Source organism: Nothobranchius furzeri, chromosome 9 (genome assembly GCF_043380555.1).
Source record: "Nothobranchius furzeri strain GRZ-AD chromosome 9, NfurGRZ-RIMD1, whole genome shotgun sequence".
Classification (NCBI taxonomy): Eukaryota; Metazoa; Chordata; class Actinopteri; order Cyprinodontiformes; family Nothobranchiidae; genus Nothobranchius; species Nothobranchius furzeri.
The window spans coordinates 41,978,967-41,992,329 of record NC_091749.1 but is presented as its reverse complement, the minus strand read 5'-3'; the positions used below and the strand labels follow the sequence as shown (position 1 = coordinate 41,992,329).

Here is a 13,363-nt window from a genome sequence, read left to right as displayed (position 1 = left end):
GTGATTGGGAGACGAGGAGCAGGTGCGTGCGGAGAGAGAACTGAGGGGAGACTGGTGAAATCAATTAACTAAATGGGAAGGCAAAACCAAGCAGAGGGGATAAACCCTAACCCTACAAATCTCAAAATGAAACCTAAAACCCTAAAAGACTAAGGGCACAGGAAAACCAAAGAACAAACAACTAATGACCCGAGGAGTAAGGGAGACTAATTAACAAGTGGGGAAGGAAACACACACTAAAGGAGACTAATAAAATGAAAAGCTGAACCTATAGAAAAACTACAGAGGGATGACTGGGGGAGACCTGAGGGAGACCGGGAGGGAGCTGGGGACAAAGAGGGGCACAGGAAGCTTGGGTACACATGAGGGGGATCCTAGAGGGACACCTGGAGGGGTTGGGGAACACAAGGAGCGAGACATAAGAGGAACACAAGGAGCGAGACATAAGAGGAACACAAGGAGACACATAAGGGGAACCTAGACGGGGGCTGGAGAACACATGAGGGGGACGTAGGATGCAGACCATGACAAGTAGGGGTGTAACAGTACGGTTCACTGTTTTGAATGGCTCCATTCAATTAATTTTCAGTACATTATTATTAGATACGTAGATGCTCCGTCGACTGTAGCTGTCTATTGGAGATGCCAAAGTGGCAGACAGCCATTTTAGATAGATTAGGGCCCACCAGTGCATTCATTTCTACTGAAGAAGGTGATTACCCAACTAAAAAATACGTTTTATCAAGCTTTTTCACAAAATCAAACACAACGTGCGGCATGAATAATACAATATGAATATAATTAAATAAATATAAATATTAAATATAAAATCCTATCAGGTAGACTAGAAAAGTCACTAGTGATCTGTTTTCTATTGTACGCTGGTTGTTGTAACTGTAGGCTGCACAGAAAGGGGAATAGTTGCTCACTCTGCATTGATTTTGGAGAGTGAGGAGACCCATCTAACATGGCGGCGACGCTGTTACTTTCTCCAGCACCCAATGGGGCGTCTACATATTCATGCCTATGATTTGCGCGGCGCACTCTCATACAGACGAGTGTTGTGTTTGACGTGTTTTTTATTTCTTACAAACTCACCTCACACGCTCAGAGCTACTTCTTTAAAACTCGTATTAAATAACGAGTGTCCTCCGCGTCGTATTTTTCATTGTAGGATGAAAACTTTACATCAGTTGTCACAGCGAAGAAGTTCAGCAGACATGTTTGTTTACATGTTTGCTGCTGCATGCCTGCACACTGTGAGAGAAGGGAGGGAGAGGCGACATGATGCTCCGTTCAGAGTCTCTACAGACTCCACAGTAGCAGCGGCAGTCAACTGGTTTGATCCGTTCTGAAAGACGTTGATCAGAATTTGCAGATCACATTTTTTAAATGGAGACCGGGCGCGTGCAGCCATCATGCATTACTCAATACAGCGTCCATGCGGAAACTCACCGAGGAACTTTTATCCGCTGCACTTAAATCACACAAATGTGTGAAAAATTCATTATTTAACGGAGAAAAATGAAGTTCATCTCCATCCTCAGTGTCCATTAAAGTTATTTTAAAAATAAATAACGAGTTGGTATTACATCCTTGTCTGTTACGGCAGCCAACCACGCAGCAAGCTGACATCATTTTACTGTAAAATCAACTAAATTAAAGTGATAAAAGGCAACAAACTGGTTTGTTTTGACTAGCTTCACTGGCGTTTCAATGTGTGTAAACAGTCTATTTGCCATCCACTGTGGTGAAGGGGGGATCCCATGAGTGGTGTGACGTCACGTGCAAAGGGTCAATAAGTTGAGAAGCTCTGATATCCTGGAGGGACTTGGAGTAGAGCCGCTGCTCCTCCAACAGCAGCTTTCTAATGTGCATGAGAAGTAAATCTATGCTAATTTCCTCATTTGTGATGTCACAAAAGGAGGCTTTTTTAAACAGCCTGTTTTACGCACATAATTCCTATAACCAAACACTGACAGAAAGCTGAAGGGTGGAGCTTTGACACATTTGGAGTCTTAATAGCAGTAGAGACTCACATGGCATCACAAAAGGATGCAAAAGGTGAGTTTTGCATAATATGTCCCTGTAGGAGCCATATGTGTCATTTCTTTTTGCGCACTTGAGAGGAGGCTTTGCCTCATGTTATTGGTTAATTGCTTGTGGAAGCACCAGCCTACTTAAGCCAACACAGATTGGACTCAGGTGTTGCTGGATGGGACAAACAGTTTTTTACTGTGTGGCGAGGACTGTGGCTGGGTGTAACGGACTCTGCGGATTGTCATTGGGGCAAGTAACGCATTCACTGAAAACCACTTTAACTGCTGTAAATGGATCATGGACATTTTGGAACAAGACAAAATAATAAACATCATCGGAAATAAACACAAGCTGCAATTCTTTTAAACACACGTAAAGACCACCACCCGCAACAGCAACCAGTAGTGCCAGTGTATAGGGCATTGGTATTACAGTCCCCATTATGTTTGTTGAAATCAAACTCCTAGTCCTTTATGTTGGCTGTGCTACATTATATTATAAGTCAGGATATACTTTTACTTGGCAAAAAGAATAAAAAAAACAAATCTAGTTTCCTAAAAAATAGTTTTTCTTTATTTTTAGTACATAAGTGTTGAAAGTTGCAGCTCCTGCCACATTAATGTGCAGCGTTAGATGAAGTTTTGACTGAGATTCATCCATAAGGTGAGCTGGCCAGCCCGGTTTTAGATTTATGTATAATTATTACTTTCTGATCATTTCTGATTAGATTTTACTGAAGGGCAACAGGTAGTTAGTGAGTACAATAGCACTGTATGCATTAGGGAGGACACTTAACTATAACACCACTTTTTTGTCACCATACCAGGGGTTGTTCCAATGCACAGATTCAAATCAAGAGGGAGTCACGCCTTCCCGGTCCTGGCCCTGATGCTTTGGTATGAACTCCCAGCAGGTTTCAAACAGACTCCCTTGCTCGACAGTTTTAAGAGTCAACTGAAATCGTACTTTTCTCCTTCGCCTTAATTTACAATGAAAGGTCATAGCTGGGTACCTTTTTAATTCAGTTTTGACTTGTTCAATTTATGGGTACTTTTCTCTGATTCAATTGTTTTGAATATGTTTGATAGGGTTGGTTTTACTTCTGTCTTTAGGTGATTTTATGATGGTGTACAGCACTTTGTTTGACCACCTGGCTGTGCGAATGCGCCATACAAGTAAAGCTGAACTTGTGCTTGAACCATATGTAGAATTTACAGGGTTAAAGAGGTTTTTGGTGTTTGCTAAAGTCAATAGCAGTAGCAGCTATCATGAACTGAGAAGTCAGTTGGAGGTTAACTGATAACTTTGAGAGTTTCAGTCAAATACAATAATTTCTTTTTTACTAGGCTTGAGGGGAAAGGGGCAAAATGCACAATTATCTAAAGATAATTTTTGTTGTGGAATGGAATAATATGATAAACCACAGTGATTTTTTCTTTCATTTACACATCATGAGGGTGGGTGGATGGATGGGTGACAGGATCAGATTTCGCATATTGGAGGAAAAATCTGTAGACAAAAGAATTAGCCTTATTTGCTGTTAAATGTCATGGAGGGCTAATTATATTTCATGAAATGTCATTTAGCTTCAGACACACAAACATGAAATGTCATCTCTCTATATTCATGTGAAATGCCACGTATTAGGTTTCCCACAGCAGCGGTGAAGCTTCCAGAGTCTTTTGTATGTTTGTGTTCAAACAATTAAAAGAGCACGTAGATAATGTGATGGTGGAAATCCTGAACGGTCAAAGACTGGTTTAGTTTACTCTAATTATAATGACAACAAAACAGGTGTTCCTCTTTGAATCTGAGCTGGCTGCAGCTTTGAGCTACGGGGCAACAGCAGCCCCATCCTGTCTTCCTACTCTCCCTTTGAACAGACATGTGGAGGAGGAGGTTGACAACGTGCCCAGGGAGAAGGGAGAGAAAAATGATGCCTCTTCCTTCGCCTTTAATCATAATAGGAGTTATCTGGTGTGTAATTTGAAGCTGGGTGGCACCTAAATAACCCCCCGTCCACCCTCACACTCACTCAGACACATGTCAGCCCACTGGCATCGCTGCATAAGAACACGAGGAGCCTTTCGTGTTCAACTCTGGGATAAACTGGGACTGTATTTGGACACAAAACACAACACAGTGCTTCTTCTGCATTTGTAGATTTTTTATTTTAATTTCTGCAAAGTGATTCTTATCAGGGCACAGCTGTTTGATATTAGCGAGGGCAGCTAGTCATTCCCCCTGTTGCCAGCAGGCTAAACCACAGTCAGCTCAAGGCCAACGCCCTGCTGCAGAATGTGGCAGCACCTCGTTTGGTGGATTCCTTGTCACAGTTTCTCTGGTTCTGTGCAAGTTCGCTTTCACTTATTACTGACAAAGCACCACATGGCACTTTTACTAGATGTTTATCTGAAAATGTACTGAATTAGATAGTATTTTTGTTTTTTTCATGCCAAAGGCACAATTACTGGTATTTTACTGAACATCCTTTAATGAAATCTTTTGAAACTGCTGCCAAGCGACACAACATTTAATTATGTGATAAAGATTTTTTTATTCAAGCATTTGCTTATAATTGAACCATTTATCACAAAATCCTGAACAAAAGGTCAAAGAAATGTTTAGAAAAGGAGTGAAGGAGGATGTGTGTTTGTATTGCAGTGGGTCAGCTGAGTTTCAAGTGCACGTTCATCCAGATGGATTTCAGCTGTTATATGAAAACATACTGAATGCTAAAGGCAGCGGAAAACTCCCGTAGTATAAACATGCGCAAAAATGTGTAGAAGTTTCATAAACAATGCTGTCTTGAAGACTGCACACACGTTACATTTCTAAGGGTTCAACACAATTACAGAACAGGCTTTTTTGTGTTGTAATTTAGAGTTTTTTTTCTTTCTTTCCTTCAGGGCAAGAGAATTTCAACTCTCGCTCCTTGGCCCTGCAGGCCCAAAAGAAGATCCTGAGTAAGATGGCGACCATGGCGGTGGCCAACATGCTGACAGACGACACCAGCAGTGAGATCTTAGACGAGCTCTACAAAACATCCCGGGAGTTCACCAAGAGCAAGAAGGAGGCCCACAAGATCATCAAAGACGTCATCAAGGTCGCCCTGAAGATTGGAATCTTATACCGAAACCATCAGTTCAGCCCAGATGAGCTGGACACAGTGGAGCGCTTCAAGAAGAAGATGAACCAGGCGGCCATGACTGCAGTGTCGTTTTATGAGGTGGAGTACACCTTTGACAGGAATATTCTGTCGGAGCTCCTGCTGGAGTGCAGGGACCTGCTTCACGCCCTGGTCGAGCAGCATCTGACCGCACGCTCACATGGCCGCATCGATCACGTTTTCAACCATTTTGCTCACGGGGAGTTCCTGGCTGAGCTGTATGGAGATGGAGATGAGTACAGACTCTCTCTGAGAAAAATCTGCAACGGCATCAACAAACTGCTGGATGAAGGAACGCTTTAACCTCTTGCACTTTCCCTCTTGCTCCTTCTCCACTTGCTCTTTTTCTTGCTGGTGTGTCCTGCCTCCTTCCATTTCCTTTTCACCTGCTCACCCATGACAGCTACATCCTCTACCTTCTTATCGCTTTTGTCTTCCGGTTTCTTTCCGGTCCGTTTCCATGGAGGTTGTTGTAACATCCTGCTGCTGTGGTTCAATTTTTAGACTCTTTTCACTCACTGGATCATTGCTGCAAACCTGGACAACCTTCTTCACATTTTATGCATCATGCATCCCCTTTGTGTGCTGAAATGTACGGTATCAATGGCCAAAAAAAGCAACATTGAGGTGTTTGGAAATGGAGGATAACCAATCGTAGTAAACAGTCAGTGTGTTTTGTGGGAGTGTGTCTCTTGTCTGTGTGGGATTTGAATAATCTGTGTACTGTCTGTACATAAAACCAACTATCTCATGTATGTTTTGTGTCAGTCTTTTCAAAAAAGGTGTAACACTCATCTTTTATTAAAGGTTTCTTTAAATCACTGTTGTACATTCATTCCCACGGTTAAATACCAGGACCGTCACATCTTTGTTTAATGGTTATAATTTCTCCAAATTACGATGTTAATTTAGATTTTGGACAGATAGATGATACAGTTGCAATCAAAGGGTGGATTTCCTCAGTGAAATGATTATTGACGTTACTTCCTAACGATTACCAACTCCATTAATGTTTGGTAAAATGTTCTTTAGCAAGCTTGTCCAGTGTTTATGTAGCATCAAAAAACTTCTGGCTAAATTCAGACTGCCTCCTTGACAGAATTTGCCGAATTCATTAAAATCAGTTGGTTTTCTGGCATAGACTCAGGTTTTAAACAGTTAACTTGTTTTTTTTTTAGCACCGCTGAGGTTGGTATTTTGGGAAGGCCATCCCAGAAGCTTCATGTTAGCCAGTCTATTCCCAGTAGAAGTCAGTTTTGATTATTTGGAATTTTCTTCTGTTGAAACATCAAACTGCACATGTTTGAACCATCTGAGAAATTCAGATGAATTTATGGTTTTTAAAGTAGTTTTCCTTCTTTGTTACTTGTGCAGCACATCAAAAAGCACATTAAAGCACAGTACTACCACCACCATGTTTGAGTGGTTTTTGGTATTAAAGCCTCCTCTTGACTCCCCCAAACATGCGGAAAGTTGCCAAAATGATTCAATCTTCAAAATCTCAAATCGCATCGGACCACAAAACACTTCTGCAGAATTTGGCTCACTCACGGGCCGCCGCGGATGCAAGTTGAGCTTGAAGATCCTTTTTTTATACAGCAGGAGTTTGTTTCCTAGTGCTCACGTATGGCAACACACTCTTCCTTTAGGACAGTGCATTGGTTTACCAGCAGGTTCCAGTTCTGAGCTTTGGTTGGGTTCATCCAAATTAATTTCCTTTCCTCTGAGGAGATGAGTGTTGTCAAGCAAATATGTTCTGACGTACAAATTTATACACACGCGCACACACACACACACACATAAAGATAAAATATTGTAATTGATTTTCCACTGACCAGAATTTTGCCTCAAATTTCCAAAAATAAATGTAATTCAAGTTTTTACTGGATTAAAAAAACACAGTAACAAACTAAAGCCTTTGAACAAATTCTGCAGGAATTTCAGGTAAAAAGACAAAACACAAGGTAGATCTGCACACTCAGCAAGGAGACACACTAGTAGATTTAAAAAAAACACCAAAAAGAGCAGTCAAACACCATCAGTGACTTTCACACTGAACAAACCACTAATGGGTGTCATGAAGGTTTGGTTTCACTTCACAGTTAATTCTTTGCTGCTTTATGCTCAAACTGACTTCTCCAGCTTCAAACATTTTCTCCTCCCTCTGAGATGAAGAAATTGTCTCCTCAACTTGGTTTCAAATGAGAAAATGAGCTGTTTATATCCAGAAGAATCATTGAACTACACATCTGAGGAGGAAAAGCCTAGCTGAGGCTCAGCTGAGTTGCTTGTTTATCTGATTTTAAAGCCTACAAATCAAATGTCGACAAGGTCAGACAAGACTCCACCTTTTTATGAAGTGGTCTTTGAGGAGAAAGCAGAAAGAGGCACAGATGTATTGGATCAGAGAAATAAGTTATAAATGGTGCGTGAAGAGATTTCATTTCTGTTCATTTGACCCAAACCAGACAAGGATTTGGCCATGCATATTATGAAAGGAGCAGAAAACTCAGTGGTTTCTGATTCATTAGATGCACTCTGCTCTGTTTTACTCCCTAAAGCAGGAAAACATATTACTGGTGGTTTGGTATGACTCCAGCAGAAAAGTGTTGGCACCCAGTTGAGAATATTTTAGTTTTATGTCTCTTTACAGAAAAGGCAGACCACCCACCTTCTAAACACCCATTTGACCTCAAATTCACGTACTGTTATTCAGCATATTCGTAGTATTTAGGAATGAAGGTGTTGTTAATAAAATTAAACTTGATTTAATCCCAATGACCTTTGACCTTCTTTTCTCATAGTGAGACTAAACAAATCATTCCGGACGTTTAGAGGAATTGTATCCAAGCAGCTTCTAACTAAAGATCGAATTCATAAATACATATTTACACTCAATATGTGCCAAGTTTTTCATTTAAAAATGATGGCTGTTTTCATGTTCAAATGTCTCCTACAGTTCTGAGTTTGAACCAGCTTATAGAATTTGCATTTTCCCTTAGTTCTTCTGTGTGTGTGTGTGTGGGGGGGGGGGGGGGGGGGGGGTCCACATGGTTCCACTCAAATTCCCCAGACATCCATGTTGGTATAAATTAGGCAACAGCAGCAACTTAACACACACATTTAGGATGGAAGCGGACTTCAGCTTCCCCCTGCAGCACAAATGAGGTATTTCTACTCAAATAATTATAAACGTTTCTGTAAGTGAGAACAGTGGGAACAGAACTACACCTTAATCACACGAAATCTAACCTTATCTGAACATCAACCCTTCCTCTCTTCCCACTCTTTGTTCCCCTTTTCATCACACTTATTCAAATCAAGCTAATTAATTTCATTCATACATGACTAATTCACAAATACTCCAGTTATGTTTTGTCACTTTAAACATAACTTGTCACCGGTCCTTGTTATTTCTATCCTCCAACTTGCATCTTATTTTTACCATTTTTTGTCATTTCCTGCTTATTTCTACATTCCTTTCCTAAAACGCACCTTTAATAAATATGCCAGGTTGCTTGTGGTACAATGTTTTACTCTGGAGGGACTGTAATCTCACCTTTTTAAAAGAAAAAAGAAAAGATAATCAAGACTCCAAGTGGCTGGGGAGAGGGATGTCTGGGCCTCTCTGCTTAGGCTGCCGCCCCTACGACCTGACCCCAGATAAGCAGATTGAATTGAATTGAATTCAATTCAATTCAATTTTATTTATATAGTGCCAAATCACAACAAGAGTCATCTCAAGGCACTTCACATAATAAACATTCCAATTCAGGTCAGTTCATTAAGCCAATCAGAAAAAATGTTTCCTATATAAGGAACCCAGCAAATTGCATCAAGTCACTGACTAGTGTCAGTGACTTGACAGCAGTCCTCATATGATGATGGATGAACAGATAGATAAAGGTAATCAACCATCCCACCCTGAACTGTGATATGAGCAAGATGTTTGCAATACAATAATAGAGGCTGTTTGGGTTTCACAGTCAGTAAGCATTTCTGTAGATTAAAGGTGGAATATGGATCACAAACACCAAAGTGACAAATACTTTAAGCCACACCAATACTCAAGTGCATTTCACCATGACCCTGTCCCTCTACCTGCCTAACAGCAACCAGCTAATATCCTTCCTACTTGTTGTGGGTAATTAAGCACAAAACCCACATGCCTGGCAAAGCAACTAATTATTTAGCGACTCTACCTGCAGCATTGGACATGCACCGAGACAACTGCTTTAACCACTTTGACACTACAAAACCCCTCAAAGGGAACCAAATGCAACCGTTCTGAAATCTACTGGGATAGATCAATGGTAACAGCAGAAATTCAAAATGACGCATCACAAAAACATACCCCAAACTCTGGCTAAAAACAACTTAGTCTCTACTCACCACACCTCACAGCTTCCCTGAAGAACCACTGCTCACACACAGCAAACAGACATGCTCTCCTTCCAAAGCTCCTCTGGACTCCAACAAGGCAGAGTAGCCCTGCTCACCAGCCTTCAGAACACCTGAAACCACAAAATACAAAGCATCCAGAGAAACTATGTGAGAGATCCCGGACAACCCCCCAAATGTTACAACCTGATCTAGGAGTGGTGGGCTGTAACAAGGAGGGAGACCAAACTGAATTGTCTAACAAACTAACCATTGAATAATGTAAATAATAAACAGAAATAATGACCAAGGAGGACAAAGGAGAGACCCACAACAAACTAAAGGCCAGCAAGATTTTTAGGCAGCAGCACAACCTGTGCTGAGGTGCTTTTAATACTGCTTAATGAGCTGCCTGCAACAGTAGAGAAAACAGTCAAACACAAATAGAACCCAAAAAGACGGTGGGGGCATCACACTAGTGTGTGGAGGTTGTAGTTACAACAATACAACAGGGTTTCCATCTTAAGTGTGTTCTTGCTGTATCTTGTTTCTAATTCCATGCTGTTGTTCTTTTTTAAAACACAGAAACCCTAAAGGACCCTAAACATAAACACATACAGGAAACCAACACACACAGACCAATATCTATTATGGACATCAGAACACCCCACCATTCACAAAATGTCAGTAATCAGAACATTATATCACCAAACAAACATAATAACAGAAGAAAGAGACCATAAACAAGTGGACAAACACATACAACACGCTTTAAAGACCTGCGGATACCCGACATGGGCAATAAACAAAGGAAAACGGCAAACAAAAACAGAAAGAAAAGAACAACCTAAGCAAAGAACCAGAAACCCAGAAAGACAAGAACTAACCAGTGATAACCCTACCATACATCAGAGGCATAACAGAAAAAATAAGAGCAACAATGACAAAACACAACATAAACACACCAACAAAACCATACACAACAGTTAGAAACAGACTAGTACACCCAAAAGACAAGATACCAGCTGGACTTAAATGTGGAGTCGTTTACGAAATCCCATGTAACTCTGCAATAAAACACACATAGGAGAAACCGGACGCCAACTCAACACACGAACAATAGAACATAGAAAGGAGTGCGAGAAAGAGGCAAGTCGAAAACACACAAGAGCAGCAAAAGAAGAAGCAGAAAGCACAATAAAGAAGTCAGCCGTAACAGATCATTGCTTAAGAGAAAACCATGTAATGGACTGGGAAACCTCAAGGATCATAAACACCGAACAACAGGAATACAAAAGATGGATAAAAGAAGCTATCGAGATAAGGAGACGTGGATGTGGGACCATGAACAGGGACGATGGAGTTTACACGTTGGACCGCGCATGGGACTGCATCGTCGGAGAGGGGAGAGCGGGCAGCAGAGGGCGACAACGTCCTCTGCTGCCCGCAGATAAACGGAGAAGGAAGTGACGCCACCATCAGCGTCAGCCTGAGGAAGTCTGCAGCCGCAGACGAAGCGTAGTGACAAAACAGGTAACGAAACTGTTTCTGTGTTTTAAAAAGAACGACAGCAAGGGTTTCCATCTGTCGGAATATCAGGTTCACCGCAGATACATGCACTTTTTTATTTGGGTCCATCTGTTGCAGGCTTCATCTTAACTGAGTCTGGTTTTAGATCTTTTATGATTGCTGCTCTTCTGAGAAGGATAACGACATCTTCTGGGCTCAGAAGCAGCTGCTTGACTTGCCGAGCCGCCGTTTTCCACAGGGCCAGCCTCGCTATGCCAAGCCGACTGTTTGGCAACCCGCAATGGTGACCTCTATTGACTGGTAGATATTAACATAAACCCAGTGTTGTGCCATCAAAATGAATATTTGATCATATTTTATTAAAATCACTTTTAAAGGAAATACTGTACCTTCATTCTGCACACCTCTAAATGCCCGTGGAGTTTTTATTGTTTTTGTTTAATACAGCTTTTTAATAAATTGTTCCATATTAAACCTTCAAATGATTGTTTGAACAGTAAAGAATGATTTTATGGTTAAAATTACAAATAAATAAATACCTACAGTGTATGCGACTATGGTGTGATGGTCTATAAGGTTGGATTTGGGAACATGCAGCTTCACAAGACCACACACACACACACACACACACACACACACACACACACAGGAGGACACACACTTTCAAAGCTGCACCCCAAAGCATAAGAGTAGGGAAGAAGTCGGCATCATAATAACTTAATGTCAGCTGATTAAGGGGGAGGTCCCTGAGAGGTCACATGTTGGCTCCCCGCTGCAGGACATGCAACCTTTCAAAACAAAGGCACTCTGACTCAGTTACTGCAGCTGCCTATGGGAACATGTTAAAATAGTCAAAGTGAAAACAACCGTTATGAAGCCTAATTAAGCAGCATCATATAATATATGTGCAGTGGTATTTCACCCACAATTTAACCTCATTACCAGAAATTACTTGAGATATTTTGGACTTTCTCTAAAGTCTGGGTTCTACTCTCCTGAGGTGTTTTAGGCTGAAAACCTCTTATGATAGTTATGAAGATTTTTAAACATGGAACCTAAGTTTAATACCATAATTAATACTGTAAATAGTTATTTAATAGATTGTATCAAAGATGCTGCTGACATGTTCAAAATAAGGAACCTCAGAAGGAATCCGTTTACACAGCCCAGCGACCAAAGCTGAATGTCTGAAGGAACTGATCCTGAACAAACAGTGAGCTTGTTGTCTCAATTATCCGCGGGGTTTTCATCACTAACTTTTTAACACCAAAGTGTCAAGTGTTACAGAAAAGGAACAACACAACCATTGCCCTCTCTGACTTTTCCTCTGAAATGGATCCTCACTGAGGCCCAAACAGTTTTCCTCTGAGTCTGACGTGAAGAGAAGAATCATCTTCCTTTATCTCTGACTGTGTTTAAACTTTCCCAAAAAGAAAGTCAGAGAGCAAACATTAAAGAAAGCAGAAAATAAACGAATATTGATCCACTGATTTTGTCATGCTGCGAGCGCAGGAGGATTGGACCCAAAACGCAGAACACCGCAGTACTCAAGGCTGGAGGTCATTTAAATTAAAAAACTCATTTTATTAGGATGAGAACTCAAAAAACAAAGACTGCAGGACTCTATGTCAAAAATCTAAAGTTCCAAAGTCAAAGACAAAAAGCTCACTCATGAGCCAGATCCTATAGTTTGCTAGAGAGGGGAGGGGGGAAAAGCAATGCTGACAAAGACAATGAACCGACAAACACTGGAGACACAGACAGGGTTATATATGTTAATGTTTATGTTTATGTTTATGTATTTAGCAGACGCTTTTGCCCAAAGTGACTTACAAGTGATAATCGGCATGTTGCCCTTGAGGCTAACAACAACAACAACAATAACAACAACAACAGTGACATCAATCATGGAGAGTAGGGAACAAGGAGTGGACAGTAGAGAGGGGGGACGGGTGCAGGGAGGGTGCTAGTTTAGAAGAGCAGGGTCTTCAGGAGTTTCTTGAAAATTGAAAAGGAAGCCCCTGTTCTGGTAGTGCTTGGAAGGTCATTCCACATTTGTGGAACGATGCATGAGAAGAGTCTGGATTGTCCTGAGCGTGGTGTAGGCACTGCTAGCCGACGATCCTGTGGTGACCGGAGCGGCCCGGCCGAGACGTAAGCCTTTGCAAGAGGATTCAGGTAGATGGGAGCCGTACCATCTCGGACTTTGTACGCTAGTGTTAGCAATTTGAATTTGATGCGTGC

General features: G+C 41.3%; 1 protein-coding gene across 1 annotated transcript in view; it reads left to right on the top strand.

Moving 5' to 3' along the window:
- Positions 1 to 6,030, top strand: part of tnfaip8l3 (tumor necrosis factor, alpha-induced protein 8-like 3) — a 26,454-nt gene extending 20,424 nt beyond the window's left edge. The window contains exon 2 of the mRNA XM_015953907.3: positions 4,950 to 6,030. Coding sequence (XP_015809393.1) covers positions 4,950 to 5,512 — 563 coding nt within the window. The 3' untranslated portion in view covers positions 5,513 to 6,030. The remainder of the gene's footprint in view (positions 1 to 4,949) is intronic.
- The last annotated feature ends 7,333 nt before the right edge of the window (positions 6,031 to 13,363 follow it).